The sequence below is a fragment of the Zalophus californianus genome, chromosome 2 (assembly GCF_009762305.2).
Source record: "Zalophus californianus isolate mZalCal1 chromosome 2, mZalCal1.pri.v2, whole genome shotgun sequence".
Classification (NCBI taxonomy): Eukaryota; Metazoa; Chordata; class Mammalia; order Carnivora; family Otariidae; genus Zalophus; species Zalophus californianus.
In genome coordinates, this window is record NC_045596.1 from 3,365,572 (window position 1) to 3,390,724 (window position 25,153).

The 25,153-nt window shown below is 61.0% G+C and overlaps 1 protein-coding gene across 30 annotated transcripts in view; it reads left to right on the forward strand.

Annotated features, from left to right (window-relative positions):
- The window catches only part of ABLIM2 (actin binding LIM protein family member 2), a 143,335-nt gene that overhangs the window by 59,799 nt on the left and 58,383 nt on the right, over nt 1-25,153 (forward strand). For all 30 annotated transcript variants that reach the window (XR_003520887.2, XR_003520889.2, XR_003520888.2 and 27 more), the window contains 4 exons: nt 4,498-4,624; nt 7,380-7,473; nt 16,209-16,296; nt 19,242-19,300. Coding sequence is in view for 27 of the 30 variants with exons in the window: in XM_027599432.2 (XP_027455233.1) it covers nt 4,498-4,624; nt 7,380-7,473; nt 16,209-16,296; nt 19,242-19,300 (368 nt within the window). In the remaining 3 variants the exon portion in view is untranslated. The remainder of the gene's footprint in view (nt 1-4,497; nt 4,625-7,379; nt 7,474-16,208; nt 16,297-19,241; nt 19,301-25,153) is intronic.

The following is a 25,153-nucleotide window of genomic DNA, read 5'->3' on the forward strand; positions in this document are numbered from 1 at the left end:
ACAGGATAAGCGCTTGGCATTGGACGCCCACGCCATTCCATCCCTGGAGGAGCACACCCTTCCTTCTGAGGCTTGCACAACAGTGTCTGCCCTGGGCCGCCTCCCCCACCGCCCAGAGGAGGGTCTCCTCCCCAGGAGGGCTTGTTGCTTCTCCTCCTCCCGGCTCCCCTTCGCTGGCCTCCCCCAGCCTCCAGCTCTGACCTGGTTGCTGGTCTCGCTGTCACAGGGCAGCCCTCCCTGGGGGGCCTGGTGCCATGAGGTCAGGGGCAGCTCTGGGCCCGGCTGCCCCAGGTGAACCCTCCCAATCACCCCTGTGTGCCCTGGGCGAGCTGTGTCCCCTCTCTGGGACTGGGCGTGGGGTCAGAAGTGCATGTGGGCAGGATGTGGGGCCTCGGGGGCATGGAGTGGGGAGCAGCTTTGTCCAAGCTGAGGGGCCCTGGGGCCTGTTCTTGGGCTTGGCCACCCGTTCCGCACCCACCCCGGCTCCGTGCTTCCCCGGCTGGGGCTCAGCCCTACCAGGGCATAGATGGATTCACACCCAGAACCCGGGGTCACCCTGGAGCTGAGGCCTGGAGGCCCCTGCAGAGTCAGCAGGAAGTGGGGCAGCACCGAGGGTCCACAGCCCCTCCCTCTGAGACCATCCGGTCTGTGGCCCTTGGAGCCTCTGTGTCTTCTTCCCTGAGAGAGGCTCCCCTAACCCCCTCGCTGGCCCACTCCTGGGAAACGGGGCAGTGAGACTGTGAGGTTATATGCCTTGTGGGGTAGAGTGACTGCTTTGTGGGGTGTACCTGCCTTATAGGGTGCAGACGCCTTGTGGGGTGCAGCTGTCTTGTGAGGTATAGTGACTGCCTTGTGGGGGGCACCTGCCCTATGGGTTGTGCGGCTGGGGTGTGCCTGCCCTGCAGGGTGCTGCAGCCCCCAGGAGCCAACACCCACTCCTGGCCACCTTCTAGCCGTGCACCTCATGCCCCCGTGTTGCATCAGGGGTGGGTGTCTCCGGTTTAGCTCAGAGCCCCAGTGCGTGGGGCGCGCTTGAACATGCTTTCTCTCTCCCAGCCGCTCCCGGCTCTTCCACTCCTTTTGGGGCTTTCAGAGAAATAACAGGCCCCGCTCATAACATGTCAGCATTTTCACGTTTTAGACCTCAGTGGGCTCCAGGCTTTCCAAAGTCAATCTCAGATTCGGCTCGGAGCCCTCCCCTGCTCCCCGACCTGGTTTGGCCTGGAGGGCAGGGGCGAGGGTGGGTCCCACCCCACCCTCTCCAGTTCACAGCTGGGGCTCAGAGAGGCCGCCCCACACTTCCTGTGTCCCACACAAGTTAGTGGTAGAGCTGGAGATCCGAGCCACATCTGCGAGAGGAGGGAGCACTCTGGGGGAAACAGGAAGCTGTTTGGAACTTTCTAGAAGGGCCGTGCTGGGGCGGCAGCCCAGGCCCATCCCCGTTGCTGTGATGAGCCAGTCCAGGGTGTGTGGGTGAGTGGGCGGATTCCCGCGACCTCTGCCCCCGCAGTGGGGACACACTCCCCCCGAGGACATGCCCTCTGCTGATGACTGTTGGCGTCAGGACTCACGACAAGTCTCTGTGCTGTCCTTTGCAAAGCCCTGCAAAGCGACGCTGAGCTCCAGTTGTGTTTAGAAAGTGATGATTGCTGTTTCCACGACAACAGTCCTTCATGCATGTTGCTCTTGCCTCCGAGGTCAGGGCTTGCTGTTCGTGAGACTCTGCCCCAAGTTCGCCGGGATGAGTGAGGGGCTGGGGCCGGGTGTCAGGTCCACATCCCCCTGCAGCCTCAGCTGACACGCTAACCCGGAGCCTCTGGGCCCTCCCCTGGGGCCAGGCAGGAGGCAGAATATCCTGTCCAAGGCATTCTCAGATGGCTACCACGGGGCACTGGGCCACCGGGTCTTCCTGTCGTGACAGCGCTCGGCCTCATGTGCGTAGAGTCGGCTGTCAGGCACACCCGTGGACCTGTAGCTGTTAGCTCTCCTCGGCCCCGAGACAAGTGTATGAGCCTGGACCATTATTATACCCACTGTGCCGAGCACGGAGACGTGGCGTGACTTGCCCGCCGTCACACAGCGGGTGGGGGCAGCCTGGCTCCAAGGGCCGTGTTTCTAACCACGGCTCACCCTGCCTCTCCACCAGCCCCTGGCGCAATGCGGTGTAGCGTGCTCCTTCGCCTTGTCCGTGTACAAAGCACGCTAAGGCGCCGAGCCGGGTTTCTCGACTCTGGCACCGTTGACAGCTGGGGCCAGATGATTCTCTGCTGTGGGACCGTCCCGTCCCCTGGAGGATGTTGAGCAGCATCTCTCGCCTCGGCCCCCAGGTGCCTGGAGCACGGCCCTTCCAGTTGCGACCATCAAAAGTGTCTCCAGACATTGCCAAGTGTCCCCTGGGGAGCGCAGTGGTCCTTGGTTGTGAGGCAGTGACCTGGAGCTTACAGGGTGAGCCCGCGCTCAAAGCCAGCCCGCTTGAATCCAGAACGGGCGCATTGCATTGTCTCTGTGCTGCTGGGGGACCGATGGAGGTAGTGGGCTGGGGATGGGGTCTGGATGCCTCCTGAACTTGAGAGGGGAGGGCATTCTCTTGGTCTCCGTTAATTCATTCACGCATGCATGCCTTCAACAGGCATGCAAGCTGCCAGCCCACTCTGGGCCCCGAGGGTCCCCAGATGAACAAGCCGCCCTCTTCCCTTGCGGCCCTGGATCTCGGAGTGTGGTCCGATCTTTGGGTGGTTTCCAGAGTTGCATGTGGATTTGAACAGTGTGAGAATTTAGGAAAGCCAGAACTTGACCAACAGTCTTGTGGGCGTCAAGTATTTTCTGTTCTTAGAACAATATGACACTCTGTCTGCCGAGAAGGGCAGGAGCATGGGTCAGAGGAGCATCTGTGAAGCCCCTGCCGTGCACCCTGCCCGGAGCCCCGACCCCTTCTGTTCCGTCCTGGTGGGCGGCACCTCCTGGTGAGGGCGTGGCGAGTGTAATCTTTGCCTTTTGTCATTTAATGGGACCGCTCACCCCACCAGTGAGGAAACGGGGGCCCCCAGAGGACAGAGCTTGGCTCAGTGTGACCCCGAGAATGGTGGGGGCCAGGACTGGTGGCCAGGCCACATTCATCCATCTTGGGTAGCAGGATCCCCACTCTGCCTGCGAGCCCCTGGGCTGAGCCCGGGGCTGTAGTGTTGCTCGGGGGCTCCTGTGGGCCGTGGGATGCTGTTTGCCAGATGACTTCACCTTGTCTCTGCTCTTCAGGACCCTGTGGGGGTCCCCAAGGCCCTGCCTGTTCTGCCCCCGCCACACGCAGACACACACACACCCCCCGCATGCTCACACAGACACACAGGGACATGCTCACACACAGACATATTCACATAGACACACAAACATACACAGACACACTCCTACAAGGACACACATTCATGCAGAAACACACGGACACATTTGCACACACAGACACAAACACACGCACATCTGTGACTAGTTGCATGCACACACACACACACACACACATCCATGCACGCGGTCACACACAGACACAGGTGCACACACTTACACTCAGCACACTCAAACATGCGCACCCCGGACAGGTTGTGCCGCTGGTCTCTGCACCCGGGGTTCCCCTTCCTTCAGCGCAGGGGACACTGGCTGTGGGGGCCCTGGTGTGGCCGCCCACACTGGAAGGCCTGGAGGCAACTGGGCCGTGCCAGGACCCGGAGGCCCAAGTGCCAACGCGAGGGCCTGGGACCCAGGGGCTGTGGAGCAGGGACAGGCTGGTGTGGGGATGACAGTCAGGGCTCCAGAGCAGGTGGGGGCCACGGATGAGGAGCATGCATCACCTGCGGGGCGGGGGGTTGGTGGTTGCCAAGGGAGGAAGCCCCGAGGCTACCTGCCTGGGGCCCGGCTCCGACGTGGGCTGACACTCGGAGCAGAACGCGGGTAAGGGACTGGGCGGTTTGTGTCTGGGATGCGGCACAGACAGCCACAGAAGGAGGTCCTGATGAGAGTGGGCCAGGAGGGCTTCCTGGGAAGGGCATCCGGGCAGGGGGAGCTGCTGGAGGAAGGAGTGGCGGGGGAGCACATCTCCTCGGGTGTGCACGTTGGTCAGGTCACTTAGGTTGACAGTCTACTTGTCGACAGAGGAGGACAGATGGGGCCCCCCGGACCTGCTGCCTCCCCTCCGGGCAGCCCCCGCCCAGCAGTGCGCTCTCGTTCGAGGACACCCCAGCTGTCCGGGGCTGGCGCCCATCCTCTGGCAGGTGCAGCCTCTGTCAGCATCCAGCCCAGGCTGCATGCAGTCAGCGCTCAGTGCCTGCAAGGGTGAACTTTGTGATTTGTTTTCTACGTGTTCACACCATTCGGCACACCCAGCCTGACTGTCTCCGCCGTTCCCTCCCTCGGGCCGGCTCTGGGCCCTTCTGTGTCGGGAGACCCAGTGGCCCGGGCCCCCACGCCTCCTGGCCCCCAGTGATGGTGTCCGTGTCTCGTTCTCTCCTTCAGGTTGTGGGGGCTGTGGCACAGAAATAAAAAATGGCCAGTCCCTGGTGGCTCTGGACAAACACTGGCATCTGGGCTGTTTCAAGTGTGAGACGTGTGGGAAGCAACTGGATGCGGAGTACATCAGCAAGTGAGTGGCAGACCCCCCCGGGCCCCCCCTGCGGTCACTGCCGCGTCCTGTCCTCCGTGTGGACTCAGGGCCCTGCGTGTTCGTCTCCCCCACCCCCAGCTGGCGGTCTCCTCCCACCGGCCTGGCTCCCTTGGCGTGGTCCGCAGAGACCGCAGCTCCATTTCTGTGGATCAAAACAGAGACAGCGCACCCCTCTTTGCCTTTGTAAATGCTCCCCCTTGCCCGTCCCTGGGGGTCACCCTCCCGTGGCACCCGGGTCACCTGCAGAATGCACGGCGGCTGCCGGCTGACTCCAGCAGCAGGAGCGAGGGGAAGGGGGCTGAGTCGCCTCACCTGTCACAGAGCAGATGACTCAGCCCCAGCTCCATCTTCTGCAGCGCTTGGCCATCCCGCTGCCCCCCCAGCCAACCCCGTGTCCCCAGGCCGCAGACGGGCGGCCAGGATGCAGTGATGGCTGGTTTGGGTGGGGGTTGGAGAGCACATCTCCTCAGAAGGCGGTGCAGACGGAGCCTCTGGGAGATCTTAGCCCTGAGCAGGAGCAGCTGGTGTGCCGGGAAGGGGTGCATTTCAGTCCCTGGGATCGGGGACTGCATCAGGGAAGCCCCCGTATGGCCCAGAGTTAGGGGGTGAGCTGAAATGTGCAGAGCAGGCTCCTTCCTGCAAGTTAGGGAGCTCCACGGGCAGCTAATGTGGGAGACCCTGCTGGTTCTTGATGCCGGAGGGAGCAGAACCGTCCCAGGAACTGGCCGTGCACACAGTCACACACACACGCATACACACCACGCACGTGTGCACGCTCATACACATGGACACACTCGTACATTCATGCACTCATACACACACACACACACGCATGAGTACATGTCACACCCGGGGCATCCAGATCAGGTTGCTGATGTGCCCTGTCCATCTCCTGGCTGCCCTTGTACCTACCCTGTGCATGAGGCCACTCGTGGGGGAAACGGGGTGACAGGGGTGGGGGGTCTCTGTCTGGTGTCCTACAACCTCATCTCAAAACAAAACGTTTTCAGTTAAAGTCCCCAAGCCAAGACGAGCCTCTGTCCAGGCTGGATCAGGCAGGGAAAGGTACTGGCCACTCCTCGGTCATAGTAAAGGGAAGGGGAGAGTGACTCTCTTGAAGTCAGCCGCAGGAGACAGAGCACTTTAAAATAAAATAAAATAAAACGTGCCCAGCCCCCAGGGTGCTTGCTGCCGTGGTAGCTCACCCACACGGCTCACCTGTCAGCAGCCTCCAGAACAGTCGCAGGTGACAGGGAGGGTGCGTTGGTGTTGCCATAGAGACATAATCATTGAGCCTCCTGGGGTTGGGGCACAGACACCCATGGTGGGAATAATAGGGGCCCTGAGGTCAGTAGCGTTTGAAAGTAGACCTTGAGGGCTCAATTTATCTCTTCCTCTCAGGGAAGGAGGGGCTTCATCCTCTCTGGGGCTGTGGTCAGAGACATACCCTGCAGCCACAGCAACCCCAGGGACTCATAACCCCCCACTGCCCTTCCTGTCCTGCAGGCCACCTCCTCCAGGAAGCCTTCCCATCCTACGTCCTACAGAAGGTCCAGAGGGCGGCATTAGCCCTGGTCTCCCAAAATTCGAGAACTCTTACCTTCCTTTGGCAGCTGCATAAAAATCAAAACCCAACCGGGAGTAAAGGGGCAACTTCCGCAGTGCGGGGGAGGGGAGATGTGTGTGGGGAAGCGGGCGCCCCTGCCTACCAGTGGCCTCCACATCCAGGGGGCGGCCTGGTTAGCAATGACGATGGCCTCGGCCACCAGTTGGCAAATGCCTGCCGTGTGCTAGGCGCTGGCCACACCTTCTCGTCTCTAGACCTTACTATAATTTCTCCCATTTTATGGCTGGGGGAAGCCGAGGCTCAGAGAGGTTATGCGGCTTGCCCAGGGGCACACAGCGGGGGGCGTGGTGGCATGTGAGCGCTAGCCTGCTCACTTCACCGCTGCCCACCGGCTCCTCCCCACACGGAGTATGGCCACCAACCCAGTAACCTTGGCACCTCCTCTGGGCTGTCCCCCTGCCATGTCCTATTGTAATAATAATTACAGTCACTTAGAAATCAGCTCCCGCCACGGGCCGAGTGCTGTGCCTGGTGGTGTGCCCATACTATTTTCCCGTCCGCGACCCTGAAAACCAGCTGCCTCCCTCACCGCGCATTCAGGGGAGGCTCAGCGTTGATGTGACTCACCCCGGGCTGCCCAGATCCTCGGAGCGGCACCCGAAACCGTGTGTCGCTCGTCACTGCTTCCCCACACCCCAAACGTGGTGGGCACGCTGTAAATATGCGTGCGGAGTGGACACGTCACCCACGGCCCTCCTGACTCCTCCCGCGCAGCCGGATGCCTCTGCAGCCACACCTGGGGACAGAGAGGCGCAGTCCCCACCCACCACCTATGCCATGTGACATTGCATGGCCCCTGGCGCGGGCACATTTGTCACACACACTTCGTGGCTCATGATTTTGTAGGGTGCCCCAGACCCCTTTTGGAGGGAGTCTATTTACTCAGCAGCCCCTGGTGAGTAAATAGGCTGTTTCCCATCCACACACCCCACGTGGGACGGAACGAACCGGAAGGAAGAACCACGTCGTCAGTGGGAACATCTTCGGTTTCCCAGATGCAGCCCTTATTCCCGCGGCTGAGCCTGTGGAGGTGGCCACCAGCCCTCGCTCAGCCCCTGGGTCCCCAGGGGAACCCCGTACGCATCCTGATGGCCTGTCTCATTGCAGGGACGGGCTGCCCTACTGCGAGGCCGACTACCACACCAAGTTCGGCATCCGCTGTGACGGCTGTGAGAAGTACATCACGGGGCACGTGCTGGAGGTGAGTGGGCCGCTGGGCGCCCTCTGGGCCAGTTCCTGCCTCCAGGCTTCTTGGGGTGTCCGATGTTCGTGTGCGTTTGTGCAAGAATTAGTGCCCCTGAGTCTTTGCGTACCCCTTCCTGCCAGCTCTGCCAGGGGACAGCTTCCTCAGCCTTCCAGGGCCTGCTCGGTGAAGACCACCTCCTCCAGGAAGCCTTCCCTCCCACTGTCTCTCCCGTGCCCTCTATAAGCTGATGGAGTTGGAGAGGTGGGGGGTTGAAATCCTGGGTCCAGCCCTCCCATGTCTAGATGGAGGTCTGAGGCCTGGAGGAGTGAAAGTGAGCCCAGGAGGCAGGACCATGTGCCCAAAGGAGGCCCAGAGTGGTCGCCTGGCACGCCCAGTCACACAGCAGTCATGGGGCAGGCGGGCTTTCCGGGGGGCGCCAACAGCATGCGTGTCATTTGACCCCGGTGGGAGTTCATGGCTCTGTCTCTATGAAAAACACGTGTAGCATGCCCTTTGGCACAGTTGTTCAGTAAGGTAAACGTCATGGGATGGCCACACCCCACCCACCGGGTTGTCAGACCCGGTCCGTTCCTCCCCCCGTTCTTCAGCCCCTTCCTTGGCTCTGTGCTGGGGCCTGCCCATGGCCCCAGGAAGGCACAGGTGACAGAGAACCTCAGGGAACGGAGAGGGGGCCCTGACCCCGCTAAGGGGCTTGGGAGACTTTCCCACCAGGTCACAGAGGGGCCTCTGGGTTTGGGAGGGTAGGTTGGGGGATGAGGCTGTCGGGCCCCCACCTGGCGATGACTCTGACAAAGGCTTCTGAGCCAGGGAATGCCTGGGTCACATTGGCATCTTAAAGAGTGTGGGGCTGCTGCCGAGGCTGGAGGCTGGTGCTGGTGGCCAGAGGCTGGCGGCTGGGGACAGTGGGATGCGTGGGGGGTGCTGCTCAAATCCCCAAGGATTCCTGACCTGCCTCTGCCTGTGCCATCACTCACACCTAGTGCCTGGCACATAATCGGCGTCCCCGGTGCCGCGGCGGAATTGTACATTGAGTGCTGGGTTGCTTTTCTCGAAATTACACTTGATGTCCCTCCGAGCAGCAGGAACAGAGTTGCTCCAGGGCCTCAGCCCCACCCACTTTCCCTCTTAGGGCTCTTTTGCCCCTCCACCCCAGGAGTGCGAAGGGGAGGGGGGTGTCACACCCAACCCACAGGGCAGGGCCGCCTCTCCCCTCGTTCCCAGCGTGGGAACCCCCGCTCAGGCCAGCGCCCAGTGGGAGGGCCCAGGCTCTGTGGAGGGGCCTGAGGGGGGGGTGTGACTCACACTCATGGTCCGTGGAGAGTGTACAGAGCACAAATCGGGGGTGGGGGAGAGATCACAGATAATGCGATCCTAGGTAGCTGAACCCTTTGGCTGGTTTCCTTCCAGGTTTTTCTGCCTCCATGTAATTCTAGTTGGAACCAAACCGTTGGTACAACATTATGTTCTGAGTTTGTCCAATTCGCATTTCCTAGTTAGCAGGTTCCCCTGTTTTTGTTTTGTTTGTTTGTTTGTTTGTTTGTTTGTTTTTTGGTGTGTTTTGGGTACATTGGGCCTTTTGGTTAAGCAGCTGTATTGGAACATAGCTCATATATCTGCAGAGTGTGGTGCCCCCGCCCCCATGGGGAGTGTAGTCTTTATGAAATCCATGCCGGTCTGCAGCCGAGAACGTGGGTCCTCACTCACTCTCGTGACTTCCTTCTGTCCCTCGATGCTGGTCCCTCTGATGGTTGAATGGACCCCAGCGCCTTCATTAACTACTTCCCACGTGCTGCCTGCTTACACGGGGCTCGGGTCTTCATGGGGTGGGTTCTTCATGGTCATGAGCTCCGTCTGCGCTTGTGGGTCACATGATGAAGTTAGTCTGCGGGCATCTTGTATGTATCGTCTTGGGTGGTGATGTAATATTGATACCCACATCCTCTGACTATGTGGATGGAGACTTTGACCCTCTTCCAGGACCCCATGGCACTCTAAATATTAGGGACAGGGACCCCCCTGCCCCACTGCCAATGGTTCAAACCACGTGTCTCTGTTCCCCGTCCAGACCTTCTACTCTCTCCTGGGCTCCCACACACGTGTGCTGGACCGTTGACCACCCCGAGCCGGTGGCAGAGCCAGACTTGAACCCGGGATCCCCAGGCTCCTGGCTCCTGTTCCTTCCCCACCGTGCGGCCTCTCCCTGGGTGTAGACGCCGGTTTGCCTGTTGTTTTAGCACCGTGCCACCTGTGATGGCAGAAAGTGGGGTGCATCTCAGGCTCAGGTGGGCTGAGCTGCTGTTGCTGCTGGTGTGTGGACCTAGCCTGACCTGCTTCCTGGCACCCTCTGGCATCGGCCCCTGCACCGTGGGGGCGGGGGTGGAGACCTGACCCCAACCTTGCTGCCTGCCCTCAGCAAGCTCTGTGCTGAGCAAGAGAACATTCCAGTACCTCAGGGATTGAATGAGACATGGTCTGTGAAGTGTCCCCCAGCTCAGTGCTGGCCCCGTGGTTAACACTGGGGGTTAGGGGCTTCCTTATTGTCACCAGGTAATCAGCGGGCCTCCCCTGGATCGGTGACCCCATGTGCACCGTGTGTCCCTGATATTTAATGCTGGGCCAAATATAGAATGTGGGGGTTCAGTGCCTGCGAACGGAGCCCCTCCAGTGCGCTCCGGTTTATCATCAGGAAGGGACCATCTTAATGACGAAGAACAGGAGAAAAACAGGTCTGGATTTTCCTCCTTGTCAGTGGTGGGGGATAAAGGGCCTCCCAGGGAAGATTAATGCTTTTGTTTTCGCGAGTTCCCTGGCGTGGCTGAGTCGGCGGCGGGCTCTGCAAAGCTCTGAGCATCCTCCTTTGCCAGGCGGCAGCTGCAGGCGGGCAGACACGAGCCCGATTCCGGAGGCGGGGAGCCGCCGCCCCCCACCTCGCCACCACCTGAACTTGGCCCCGGGTGTGCCAGCGCCCCGCTGGGCGGGCAGTGGGCTCTCGGGGGCAGTAGGTGGCAGGATCTGAAAAAGAAGGAACAAGATCCAGACCTCTGGCTGAAGGCTGAGCGTGCCCGTCCTCACGGTCTCATTGCCCGTTCCATCCGACCTGCCTGGGGAGCGGGCACTGGAGAGGGGCTGTGGGGGCTGGCCGACCCATCGGACTGGGCTCTGTTGCAAGGACCCCGTGCAGGTAGGAGGCCTGGCCAGGCGCTTCGGAGGGCTGATGGGGAGGCTGCAGGAGCCATGCGGGGTTGCAGGTGGCTGGGCTTTCAGGGAGCTGGGACAGATCAGCCAGGTGAGACTCCCTGGGGCACCTGTCACCCCCCCCCCCGCTTTGTCCCCCACCAGATGCTTGTTCCACTCCGAGCTTTCCTGTCCTCGGAGCCCGGGCAGGAGAGCAGCCCAGGCCCCCTTCCCCGCCAGCAGGAGCCAGCAATCTGTGCTGCGTCTGTGTGCGGCGGGCACAGTGCCATCTTGATGCCAGCTGCCAGCAGCGCCTGCATGTCCCCCCGTGAAATGTGCATCCCAGGGCTACAGTGGGGCCTTTCCTCCCCCTTCCTTAGTTAGTCCTGAATATGTAGCACTGTCTTCCCGGTGTCTTCCCCGATCCTGCATGTCTCGGGGTGTCTGTCTCCGGGTGTCTGTCTCGGGGAGGCTGCTCCATGCTGGGGAGCAGGTGAAGGAGTCTTATGGGTCTGGGGGGGACTTGGGAGGGGCTGTCTGCCCCCACCCTATTGCCGAGATGGACGGAAGGCTGGGAGTGTGGGGAGGGTTGGGGTGTGGGGGTAGAGCTGGGGGGCCTGGGGCGGTCCTCTGCATGGCTGGAATCCCCCACGGAGAGAGCTAAGAGGTGGCTACGGGACTGTCTGCCCTGGACAGCGGTGTAACCAGACCAACTAGACCCAGAGTTCCATAAGGGGGTGCTGAGTGAGGGGGGCGAGGGGAGTCCCTGGCTCAGCCCTCGCCCCACCCCTGCCTTGTTCTCTGCAGCTGGCCTCGAGCTTCCCTGCACAGGTGGGAGTTGCGGGGGCGGGGATGGGCCCTGCCCTCCTTAACCCTTGCAGTGCTGGTGCTGCTGTCTGAGCCTCACCTGCATGGTGCAGCCTGCCTGTCTCCATGGTAACGAGAAGCCCAGGGTCCCTCTGGGACTACTAATTAATTCCTCCTTCCCTCTCTCCATCCCCCTGCCCGCCTTCCCTTCTCTCTTCCTTAACCCACCACTCACCTACAGACCCTCTGAACACTCGCTGTGTCCCCTGTCCCGGGCTGGTGGCTACTGGGCTCCCAGCCTGCACCACGCCGCCCCCCCCCCCCCCCGCCCAGGAGCCCTGGTGGGAGGGGGGCCTCATAGGCACCTCCTGCCCTGGGTCAGGCAGCCCCTAAACATTTCTCCATTTCAAATAAACCATCCCCTGGGGCTACAGGACATCAGTCTTCCTTTGGCGTGCTCCATTTTACCCTCCTAAGCAGGTATGACTTTTATCAATGGGAGAAAATATGTTCCAAAGAAATAAAACCGTTTCCTCAGGACGGAAACCAAGTCAGCTTCCCAAGGCCCCACTTCTCCCTCTCTTTTTGTAGTTTGATGAATGTGTTTAATTAAAAAAAAAACATATTCAGAAGCAATACCTGCTTATCATAAAATAAACAGAAAAATCATCCATAATGCACGCCACCCCCCAGACTGACTACTGTTAGCACTTAGAAGTCACCGTTCTAGGTTGTGTGTACACACACACAGATAAATGCACGGCACAGTGTCTGCGACACGGCAGAGACCCCAAGCCGAGAGGGGACACGTGGGGTCAGTGATGGGGGGACAGTGGCAGGGGTGAGGTCAGGGGCTCTGGGGAGGGGGCTGCCGATTGCACAGGGCTTCGCCTGCAGGGCCTGCTTGTGAGGAGCTGGGCTCTTCTCCCGGGGGGGACGTAGCTCCTGGGGGGGTCGTAGGTCACGGAGCCGATCCGGGAAGTCTGCGCAGCCGCCAAACACTCCGCTGAAGGCTTTTTCATTAGCTTCGCGGTACATTTCATCATCTCAGCGCACACTGGAGATGAGGTCTTTTCAGACCTGGAGTCAGTTCTGGCGGCTCAACAAGGACACTGGAGCTGTGCCTCGGGCCGGTGGAGGCACGGGAGTGGCACGGGAGGCCCTCTGCAGCCTGGCATCCAGGGGAGCACGCAGAGGGCCGCGGGGGCACAGGCTGTTGTCCAGGGAGCAGAAGGGGCCAGGGGTGAGGGGATGCCTGCCTCCCACCCCTGCAGGGCGTGTCCCTCTGTGCTGCCCACGGCCGGGTGTGGGGTGGGAGCTTCTGGAGCCCAGAGACACTGCCCAAGTCCCCGGGGCTGGCCGCGCCCTGCGTGTCGGCGGTGGGACATGCTCCAGTCCCCCCGCGCTGACTTGGTCCTGAGTAAGGAGCAGTGCTTGTTCTAGGCCCTTGGAGCCCGCCTTCCTGCGTTCCTCGTGAGCCTTGCTCTGTCTTATTGAAGATGACAGCCCCTTGTCGGAGGCACACACGTCACTTTAAAACCATGCACTGCAGAAGCTCATGAGCTTTTAGTATTCTTCAGAAATCCAAGCCATCTTGAGACCCACCTGGCGCAGGGCTGGGCCATCTGCCCGGCTGGGGGCTGTGTGGTTGCACAGACCACACTCCAGGTGCTGACGCTCCCGGCCCGTAGTGCACAGGAATGGGGAGGAGAGGCTCTGAAAGGGCAGGGGCTGCAGCAGCCTCAGGATGACGTGGAACATCCGGTCACCGTGGCCACCGGGGGAGAGGACGGGAGTGACCATGGGGCCCGATACAAGGAGCCAGGGTGCTTTGACTTTGGACTCTATAGCGGGTCTTAGTCCACCAGAGCTGCTGCAGCCATTCTGGGCCCTGGGTGCTGAAACCCCAGGCAGCGTTCCTGTCCGTGCTGGGGGCAGCAAGTCTGCCGTCCAGGTGCCGGCCCGGCCTCTTCGGTTCCTGGGGAGGGCCCGCTGCCTGCCCTGCAGACGGCCACCTTCTCCCTGTGCCCTCACATGGTGGAGACAGAACTCTGGTGTCCTGTCTTATAGGGTGTGGAGTGGCGTCTCGGGGCAGTTTGAACTTACCCTTCCTCCGTGACGGTGACATCCAGCATCTGGCATGTGCTCCTTGGCCACTTGTGTGTCTTCTTTGGAAAAATGTCTATTCGAGTTCTTTGCCCACTTTCTAAGTGGACTGTTTGTCTCTTTGCCATTGAGCTGTAAGAATTCTTTATATGTTGCGGATGTTAAGCCGGGTCTAGGATTTCAAACGTCTCCTCCCATTCCACAGGCCGTCTTTCCACTTTCTTGACCACGTCCTCAGATGCGCAATAGTTTGATATTTGTGAGAAAAAACATACCTATTTTTGTTATTGCTGTTCATGCTTTTGGTGCCCAATCCAAGAATGTACTGCCAAACCTGGGGTGGTGAAGATGCACCCCTGTTTTCTCCTAAGAGATTTATAGTTTTAGCTCTTAATTTCAGTCATCAATCCACTTTGTGGGTCTTGCTGGCGTGTCACACACACAGAGGTGTGCGTGAATCCTACGTGAATCCTACATGAATCCTACAGCTTGATCGGTGTCCACAAACCGGACACATCTGTGTGACAAGCACCCAGATCAAGAAGGAGAACGTGCCCAGCCCCTGGGAACCCCAGGGCGGCCGCCTCCCCGACTCTAATAAAGGAGACTCGTCAGCTTGGTTCTGCACTTCGTGTGAATGTAATCTGTGCTCTCCAGTGTCTGCCTCCTTCCTCCCTCCTGGGTATCTCAGGGTTTCCCTGTGGACTGTCCAGGGTGGGGACTGGGGAGCAGGTGAGGCTGGGGTCAGCCCCCGAGAGCTGGGACCGCCAGGCTGGGGGCTGGGAGGCCACAAAGAGCCACGCTCCTGGGCTCCAGTCCTGCTCCACCAGCTCTGTGCTGTGTGACCTTCCTCAGCTCCCTCCACCTCTCTGTGCACCGTGTGGAAAATGAGGGTAATAATGTAGCTCATAGGGCTTCTGGAGGGTGAAGACAAGGTAGCGTGTGAAAGGGCCTCGGCTCGAGCTGTGGAAACGGTGGTGGAGTTGCTGTTATTTTTTGTGGGGGGGGGGGGGTTGGGGGCGTCTGCCAGGTCTGGGTGGGAGTGCTTCCCTGAAGGCCGAAGACTGTGTGTGCAGGGCCGGCCCTTCACAGCGGCCCGGGGCTGCATCTGCGCTCTGTGTCTGTTCTCATCCGTGCAGTTGGGATTTCAAGCCTGTCGTCTTAGAAACCGTCCCCACGGTTTTCTCTCTCCTCCTACTCAGGTGTAGACGCCCCGTGTAGACGCCAGGGTCTGTCTCCCTCAGTGGTGTTGCAGAACTCCTGCTGTTTGAGATCATGCGGGTTGTCCCCCACCAGTGAGAAGGGGGCCTGGGTGACGCAGCCATGAGGACAGGTCGGAGGTCACAATGCTTAAAATCGCCGAAATGACTGCTTCGCCCTCATTCTGCTGGGCCCGTGCTGCCCTGTGACCCTCGACTTGGAAAGGACCCGCCAGCTGGCGGTTCCTGAAGTGGCCCCCGAGGTGCTCCCTGTCTAGTGGGGAAGGAGAAACCAGCAGGAGCCCAGACCAGGGACGTGTGCGGGGGAGGCTTTCCGGAGGAGGCGGCATTTGAGCTGCGATAAAGAACAGGGAGGGCCCCGGCAGGTGGAGCGGGGGAAGGTGCTCCCGGCGGAGGGATCCGGAGGAGGCTCCAGAGCAGGCGGGAGGACGGAGGGCGCAGCATCCCCGCACTCCCCGGGAAGAGTCCCTTCACCCGGACGCATCGGTGGGCTGTGCCGCGGGGCACGTCACGTGGGAGAGGAGCGTGTTCGGGATCCCTCCTCCCCGCCACAGGGCTCCCCTTGGGGCAGGGGCTCACCGACGGCTCAGTGGTGAGGGAGGAGAGTGAGAAGCGTGTGTGCATTTGACCCCCTCACGTGCTCATCCACGGAAGTGCTATTACTAACTCACATTCAGGAAGCGGTCACCGGATCTTCCCATGTCAGGGAAGACTGAAATGTGGCGTTAGCACCACGGCCGGCAGCCGGCTGCCGCCCGCCTTAGCCCAAGGCTGGAGGGGTGCCGAGTACGATAGTTTGGGGCGATTCTTCTGTGCTGTCCGGAACTATGCCACGCCAGCCAATGTGATTAGTTGACATTAGGTCTGTATTAATCTTTGCATTTAATTTAATGGATGCTAAGGATTATAAAAACAGTAAATGCTAATTGAGAAATTTGAGCAATAGGGAGATGCGTAAGACAGCCCACACCTTTGGTGCCTGCACCTGGAGCGTCACGTTAGCTTTGGCCTCCCCTCTGCCCTCTCCCGCTGCCCCCCCCCAACTCCGGTACAGAGACGGACAGGACCTGGCCCCCCTGCCCCATGAGGGAGGCAGATCCGTCAACCACTGGGCCGGAGGAGCTGGGTGACACCCCTGCTCGCCTGGAGGTCGGGTGGTGCAGCTGGGTCTCTGCTCCCAAATGTGGCCCCTGGCATGTGGCCTGCTTCCGCACCTAGTGCCCTGGACAGCCCGGGGGCACCCAGTGGACCCAGGCTCTCTCGGGTGCCATCCTGAGACCCCAATGGATATGGGACATAGCACACACTTAGCATCCTCTGAGGACCCCTCATGTGGGCACACTGTACCCACCAGCCAAGTGTGGCTGCTTCCGTGGCCCCTTTAGCTTCGGTAGAAACACCTCTGTTTTGTTGTCTTTACAGGCAGGAGAAAAACACTACCACCCACTGTGTGCGCTATGCGTCCGGTGCGGCCGGATGTTTGCGGAAGGCGAGGAGATGTATCTTCAAGGTAAGGACAAAACCGCGTTGCCCTGTCCCCTAGGGCAAGACAGGAACATGCCCTGGGCCCGTGCCCCGTGCTGGGTGGGAACTGGTGGGTAGCCTGTGTCACCTCTCTAGCTGGGAAGCCCCCCACCCGGCCCGGTGGCAACAGGCGGGAGGCAGAGCCACGAGACCTGGTGACGGCCCGGGGAGGCTCAGCCCCTCCCCAAGACGATGGGTTGGTCTGGAGACCCCATCTCTGCAGCCACTGTTTCTCTTCAATGATCCGTCTGTGTCCAGTGACCCCGGAGGCAGGCCGAGCAGGGCTGGGCGGATGGGAGAGCCACGCACAGGCTGTTTCATGACCTCATGGGGCGGTCGTCTTGGGGCTGTGTGTCACACAGGCCTGCCTTTCTGAGCCCAGCTCGTGGGGTGACATCGCGAGGCCAGCCTCATCCCTGGTGTCCTCCTGAGTCTCTGCTCGAGAGCCCATGAAAGGGGCCCTTTGCGTCCTTCCCACTGCTGCTGGGACGTGGGCGGGAGGGGGCCCCCTCCGGCGTCGCCCCCACTGTAAAGAGCGCTTTCAGGCCTTTCTGCTGCCCAGCACAATGGGCTGGGACCAGAGCACGGGGACAAGACCATCAAGAGGGACCCAGGCTCAGGGAATAGAGACGCTCTTCATGTCTCTGGGCTGTGACTGGTACCCCGTTTCTAAAGCGAGTCCTGCCATGACCTTCTGTGGGATATGGAAGCCAGTCCCATCCCCTCTCCCAGCCTCAGATTTCCCTGTCGGTGTGACAAGGGTTGGACCTGGGTTGGAACACTGGCCAGGGCCTCTTTGTGGGGGGGGGTCTGGCCCCCGCCCAGCCCGGACACCCTGAGACCCTCTGCCTGGTCCACCTGGATGTTGGAGCGCCAGGAAGGTGCTGACAGGTGAATCCCGTACAGTTGAAGCTCTGAAAAGCAGGGGTCCCAGTGAGCCAGGACGGGGCAGCCCGGCCCCTCCCCGCCACCACCAGCACCACCTACCGTGGGGCACACCTTTCCAGTAAATATAGGGGAGGGGCTGCTGATGCTCAGTAATGATCAGGGAGACCCAGATGAAGAGAATAATTAGATAAATAATTAGATACTACTTTCCCCCATTGGGTTGACAAGGACTAAAAGGAAGGTCGTGTCCCCATTGTGAGGAATCAAGGAAATGGGCCTCCTACCTGGCCGGTGTGGCAAAAACTGGGAAATTGTCCGAATGCATCAAGAGCCTTAATGTCCACACGACTCCATTTCTAGGAAGTCCTTAAGTGAATGGCAGGGGTGTGCTGGGACTTGCGTGCCATGGGACCCCCCACCCCCGCCAGCGTGACTTTAGAAATAAAACACTGCAACCAGCGTGCGAGGGACGGATAAATCCTCCTCTCTCTCCGCCTGTCTAATCCACCACGCCACAGGGCATGTGGCGGGATGTTGCGTGGCCCTCACGGTTGTGCTTCTGATATTTAATTACATGGGGGAAACGTTCTAGACACTTTAAACAAAAATCGTAGGACATAAAACTGTGTACAACATTATCCACATTCTCTGAAAAATGCACGGGAATGCTAAAAAGCTGCCCGAGCAGAGTGGCTCAGAGGTTATAGGCGGTTTTAATTTTCTTATTTATACTTTGTTCGGTGTCTTCTTTAATAAGGAATATCAATGACTTACCTATCACTTTGGTAATCATAGTTGTCAAAAATGAATGTTTTACACACACACACACACCCTAAATCGTGGTCTCCCCAGGAGCTCCGGGCTGATGCAGACTTTTTGCCAGAGCGAGGCAGTAATAAACTGCCCTCCCGGCCATTAGTTCATGCGATCTGGAAGGCTTTGCAAGCAAGAAATAGGACGTCGCTCTTTCCTTCACACACACTTTTAAGTGCCTCTCACGTGCCAGGCCCTGTGTGGCTTGTTGGGCGGGGTGGGGGGGGGCACGGAACAGGCACAGCCCCCTCCTTGATGGGGTATAAACCTAGACACAGAGCTGCGGCGGCCAAGGGGGCGAGGGGCCAGGCTGAGATCCAGGGAGGCCCCGGAGGGAGAGCAGGTGCTCCGGGCCCCGAGAGATGGGGCGCAGGGAGGGCTGACACGCGCCAAGCCCACCCGCACTGGACATACTGCGGTAATAGAGCGAACGCCTGTGCCACGGTTCACCAGGCACCGTTCCGGTGTGTTATTACCCCAGATTCACCTCATCGAATTCTCCCACTGGCCTGATGAGCGAGGAACGTTATCAGCCCTGTTTGCAGATGGGGAAAATCTGACACCTGGAGAACCTGAGTTCGAATGAGGAAAGGGCGGGCACGGGGGGCCCTTGCTGCTCTTGTTACCTTCTTGATGGTGCTGGATGCTGGCGTGGGTGGCGGGTCCACACTGGCTGCTGAAGAAACTGAGGCAGGCTCGGTCTCAGGACCCAGGGAGTCAGTGAGAGAGTCAGGCTCGGGGCTGGAGCCTCGTGCCCCCGGCCCTGCTCTTCGCCCCACCGCCCGGTTCCCACCTGAGCCTCCCCCTCCTGCCCCCCCAGCCTCATTCCCATTCCCGAGGCTGGTTCCCACCCCCGCTCTGGCCCCAGCCCCAGCCGTGCCCGTGGTTGGGCCTGGCTGCTCCCCCCGCAGCCACGGGCAGCCTGTCCTCTCTCCTCCACCTCTGAACGAGAAGCCACCTGACGCCCCTCTTCCAAGAAGCCTCCTCTGGGCACCCCGGGTGTCCCCAGTGCTCACAGTGATGCGTTTCCCGTTCATTGTACATCCCCGGCCCCCCAAACTGGGCCATGAGCCCCTGGAACCAGGCGGCCATCTGCTGGCCCGAGACCCAGCACCCCCTCCAGCAGAGCGTCCGCGTGTGGACTACCAGCTCCCCGCTTCTGACTCCCTGCACAGTGTCTGCATCGTGGGAAGTAACACTGAGCCCTCCCTCTTGGGGGTCTGTCCGCAGGTTCCTCCATCTGGCACCCGGCGTGCCGACAAGCAGCCAGAACTGAAGACAAAAACAAGGTTGGTGGAATTTACTCCTTGCTCCAGTGCGTTCTTCGGCGCCCGTGTGCCGTCACCCGCATCTGACGGCTCGCTGGCCGGTCACACCAGGCCACGGGCCAGGTGTCATGAGGCCTGGGGGTGCTGAGGACGGTGCGAGGTGGGGCGGGACGTCTCGGGGCCTCCCTGTCCTGGCCCGCAGACCTCTCCGTGGGTCCAGAGGGCATGAGGGCTGCAAAAGTTTGGGGGCAGCTATGACATGAGCGGGTCTCCAAACTGTCCCCAGACCGTCCACCCTTGGGACACCAACTGCAAGGTTGAGGGGCCCCAAATTGTGATCAGTCTCAGTCATTTGTGGGAAGGACTCACAGACTCCCTGAAAACTATGATAGTCACGGTTGGGGTTTATCACGGGAGAGGATATGCATGGAATGAGCCGAAGACAGAGGCGTGTGGCGCAGGGTCTGGGAGGGGGCCACACACAGAGCTGCTCCTCTGCCCTGGAGACTGGACGGGGGACCTGCCGGCCTGTGTAGGACCGCATGCCCGGAGTATTGCCCAGCAGGGTAGCTCTGTGTCCAGAGACCTCACTGGGGCTCCACTGACTGACTGACTGACTGACTGACTGATGGCCATAGTGCTGATTTCACTAGGTCCAGGTGGCATGACCCTAGACCACCCCAGATCACACGGTTGGTCTCTCCAGTGTGGCCGGGCCCCATCCTAAGACTGTTGGGTGTGGTTGACCCCCTCCATGAACGGACACGCTGACAGTGGACACAGATCACCTTCCAGGGTCAAGGGTGCAGGCCAGACGTCTCTCTGGGCAAGGCCAAATTCTCTACCGCTCAGAGGCCCAGCTGGGCGCCAGGCACAGGTGAGGAAGGAGCTGGGCACAGACCTTGTCCTCTCGGGACTGACGTTCCAGGGAGAGACAGAAATTGACCCCTACACAAGCAAATTGGCAGCGAAGGCTGGTGGGGGGAGACCGAGGACGCCAGTGGACGGGAGGAGGGGAGGCAGGGTGCACGGTCAGGAAAGGCCTCCGGGGGAAATGGGGTCGGGGCTAAGCCTGCAGGATGAGACTTGGCGGTCCTGGAGGCAGGGCCCCGGGCAGGGCGGACAGACGCCTCACCCTTAGCTGTACAGCGTGGACACAGCCCTATCAGCAAGCCCAAGCTGGGCCCATCCCCAGAACTAGCAGGTTTGGGGAATTTCTCGTGGGGCTGGAGGGAGACCCCACAGACTTGGGCCTCTGAGCTTCACAGGGATGCTGGCTGGTGGAGGAGACCCTCCCCCCATACCGGCCCCCGCGGACGGGTGGGTCCCAACCCAGTTCGGCAAACTCTCAATAGGCCTGCGCTGAAGGACGCCAGCAGAGGGACAACCCCCATTTCCCTTAGAAATTGCTTCCGGTGGGTTTGGAAGCCCCCGCTTCCCATGCATCTCTCGTGGCACACCCTCAGGTATTCAGCAGAACCTCACCAAGCCTCTGGCTGTGCCAGGCCCTGCTCTTGGCCCAGGGCAGAGAGGTGATGGAGTCCTGCCCCCACATGCTCTGGGCATGGGGGGCACACACGCACGTCACGTCTGACGGCCATGGGGACCTGAGCACCGGGGGGCCCTGGGCCGGGGCAGGAGGGATCCTTGGAGAAGAGGCACCTCCTCTGTGTCCCCCAGGCCTCCCCTCACCTGCAACAGCCTCACGCTGTTGCTCAACCCCTTTCTGCGGACACCAGGCTGGGCCCGCCTCTCTAGGGCCAGCCCTGCCCTTCCTCTGTGACCTTATTTCTCAAGCGGTGCCGGTTGCTTTGCTCAGAGTCCTCAAGTGTCTACACAGGCCTCTGGTTTAATCCAGGTTCAGAGGGTCCCCTTTGATGCCCACAGAGAGAAGGCGTGCTTGGCCTGGAGAGCCCCCGCGTTAGCCATGATGGGCACAGACCTCCAGCTGGATGCTGCTCAAGCCACGGGCCTGGGGGTGCAGACAGGGAGGGGCCCTGAGGGTTAGAGGCCCGGGCGTCCCAGCCCCGGGGTACAGGGAGCAGCAGGAGCTGCAGGGCAGGGGCAAGGGGCTCTAGGGCAGGTCTGTGGCCCCTGCACCCTGGGTTAGGCCACACCTGTGTCTGCTCCTCATTCACCCGAGTATCCTCTCAGACCATGCAAAAGGAAGCAAGGGGCACAGGAAGCCCCACAGCCTGGGAAGGGACCTCGGGGGGATCCGGTGACCAGGCCCGCTGCTCCCCAGACACACACGTGACACCTGCCACCAGCTGGGCTGAATCCGCAGAACTGTAGCCCGAATTCTAGAACACTGGGACTGGGGCCGAGGGCGCCTGCCCCACCTTCCCCCTGCCCCTGCTCCTCCATCTCTGGGACCACGGTTGCCGCCCCTTGCCTGGGCCCCGAGGACCCCCACTGCCAGGGGGCCCAGGGTGCTCGCACTGAGCATGTGCAAGATGAGGCCCGTCCCAGGCCCAGGGCTGGGGGGGGGAAGCTGTGTGAACATGAGATCCACGTGACAGCCAACCTCCCAGCTCCAGGGACGCAGAGCATGGAGACTACGGGAGGAAGCTGGTGACTGTATTTGTTCCTGGGGCTGCTGTGACGAATGACCACACATTTAGTGGCTTAAAGAACCACAGATGTACTCCCTTCCTTCCGGAGGCCGGAAGTTGAGGATGGGTGGGTGGGGTCGTGCGCGCTCTGGAAGCTCCAGGAACAAACTTCTCCCCCGCCGTTCCCGGGTCTGGAGGCCGCACGGTCTGCTCCTGACCCTGCCTCTGTCACCACCTGTGCCCTGGCCCCCTCCCCCGTGCCCCCCTCCCCTGAGACCCCAGGGAGCCCACCCACGTCATCGGGAGTGACCTCCCACCTCAGGCTCCTTAGTCACATCAGGCTCGGGGTGCCTGTGGTCGCATGTGGTAATACGTTCGCAGGCGTGGGCATGCTCATGTGCTCGTGGAGGGCAGGAAATGCCCAGCTGGTCATGTACATGACTTGGGTCACGGTAAGTGGCAGGGGCACCCTGGTCTCCCATGGCTGACATAGCTCCCGATCCCCTCTATAACCGCCCCCGGGCTACTCCAGGCCTCAGAGATGAGCCAGGAAGCATCCCTGACCTAGAAGTGACTGCAGGGTCCTGACACTTGTCGGTGGTCCCCTCCCCGAATCCCAACCCGAGGGCCTGCCGGAGGGACCTGGAGGGAGCCCACGTGCTGAGAAGCCTCCAGGCCCATCTCCTGAGAATGACCGGGTGAGAAAGGCGGACTCAGGCCCGCGGCCGGCCCCCTCAAGGACAGGTCGCCCTGCCCCTGGATTCTGGAGCCGGCCGTGGAGCTGGCCTCGGGGCCTGCAGGGAGCCCAGCTCTGGCCAGGCCTGGCAGCAGCAGGCCCCTCTGCTCTCAGCCCAGAGGTCAGCCCGCCATGACCGCGGTCACGGGCCCAGAGGTAGGGAGGTCGTCTGAATGCCGGACAGGGAAGGAGGAAAGGGTCATTGCACAGCCAGGCCTGGCTTCCTGGGCTCTGTCTCTGCAGACGCCCCGGGAACGTCTGGTGCTGAGGCCGTCCCTTGAGAAGAGCTGCCTCCTTGGTGCTGTGCCCGAGGCTGGCGCACACAGGGCCTGCCCTGTGTGTCCTGGGACAGGATCCAGGCCCCGGTCATGCCGGCTTGTCCTGCGTTTCACCCTCCCTCCCTCCCTCCGGCCCCTCAGAGCCTGCTCTGTCTCAGAGAAGTGAGAACAGACCCAGGGTGGGGCCGGCAGTGAGCAGACGGGGCTGGCACACGGGTCCCCTTCCAGATAGTTCTCCCGGCTGGACTGGCTGCTCCTGGCCTGCAAGACAGGACGACGGAGCTGTACTTTCCTGTACTGTTCATTTGGTGCAAGCCGGTTAAGGGGCATGAAACAGCGAGTCCCGGGTCAGCTCCGGGTCAGCCCCGGGTCCGCTCGCCGAGGCCGGCCCCTGAGAAATGCAGCAGAGGTGGTGCGGGCGTCGCTAACACTCTCTGAAAGCAGCCCCCAGGTGGAGCTGGTTCTACCGCTACCTGGTAATCCAGACAATAGCTAATTCACCATTAACTGACCAGTAACCAGTCATTTAACAAGTGCCCCTCCTTGCCAGGCTCTGGGACCTAAAGGACCACGTCGGTCTGTGCCTCCGAGTTCCTCTCCAGCAGGACAGGCCAGCGCCGGGATCCGGGCAAGGACAGGCTGGGAGAGGGAGGGCCCTCTGTCCTCCCTGACTGCATCCCCCGGGAGCATGGCCACTCCCCAGGACGAGGATGGCTCCTGGGCGTCCGCTGAGGGCGCGGACCTGGTGCATCCTTGGTCGTTGGGTCATGTGACCGTTCCACACACGGCTAGCCACTGAGCTCCTGCTGAGCACCTTCTGGCTAGCTGGTGGAACGCAGAGATGCCTGAGACGGGCGACCCGGTTCTCACAGGGTCACATACGAGTCACCCTGACACGGTGCAAGGGGTCCAATACCCGCTCCTCTCCATTTAAAGCTAGGTACCCTAGTCGCTGTTACAGGACGGTGACCGTCCGGGCCAGGCTGGGGATGGTGCTGGGGCTGGGCGAGCAGCCCGGCCCCGTCTGTCTCGGTGGGTGTGAACAAGCCCCTGAGAACACAACCGGGTATTGATTAACTGTGAGGCTCCTTTGGGTGTGTTGGAGTCCAGATAGAAAGTGAGAGGAAGCCGGGTCTCCGGGCCCTGGAGGAAGCTCCCAGAACTCGGCTCCCTCCCGTCTGGGGACAGGGCACAGAGGGGAGGGGCTGCCCGCGGGGGATGCCCTGGGGAGCACAGCCAGCCCCCGCGGCCACTGAGGCAGCCCAAGCGCCCTGGTCATGGTGGTGGCACCCCTGGGCCGGGAGGTGCTCCTCGGGCACGGGGCAGTCCTTGGGTCACGCCGCTTAGGCACCCCTGCCTTTAAAACACCCGGAGTCAGTCTGCTTTACAGACTGTCCTGAGCCCAAGCTGAGCTGAAGTAACAGCCAAGATGATTTGCCAGCACTGGGCCCCCAGCATGTCATAGCTCCAGTCGGATCCTCAGAAAGGGAAAGTGCCCTTTAGGGAGGTTTTCCCTTTTATAGAGAAGGAAGCAGAGACTGAAAGGGTTTTTTCCAAATGTAGAAAATGTGTACGGACCTCATTTGGGGCCTGGCAAGATGGGCCACCTGCACACAGGGCCTGGGAGAGACACACACCCGTTAGCTGTCTCGGGATCGTCTCTGCAAACAGTATGGGAAGCTGTGTCTGACCTGGGGGAGGCTGAGGACTCACGACTGCACAGTGGGGTCAGGCTGTGTCCCACTGGCCCTCGGAAGGCCTGGGTCAGTGCCCCGTCCAGCGCTGGGGCACAGTCGGGGCCCTGGGAGCCAGGGCGGGCCCCAAGGGGAGTGGGCGGCCCCATGCCTGGTCCTGGAGGAAGCTGGCCGTTCACTGGGAGCATGGGTGGCCCCCACGTGACAGACCAGCACTGATGCGTGGGCGAGTGAGGAGGTGACCCCGAGCATCACACTCTCTCCGTCTTCTCTTTCCTCCCCAGATGCACAACCAGGGCCGCAATCAGGTTCCCTGGGGCCTTGGAGGCCTCCCATCTGCTCCCGATGTGCTGTCCTTGCTGCTATCCTGCTGAGTGAAGGAGGAGCTGGGGGTCCTCCAGCTGGGAGGGGAGGGCTCCACGGCCCGGGATAGTGTCCTGGGCCCACTGCATAAAATGCAGCAGGCTGGTCCCTCAACTCGTAGAAATGTATTCTCTCCCAGTCCAGAGGTTGAGGGTCCTGGCTCAGCATGCGGGCAGGTTGGTTCCTTCCAAGGCCGCTCTCCATGGCATGTAGACGGCTGCCCTCTCCTGTGTCCTCACACGGGCGTC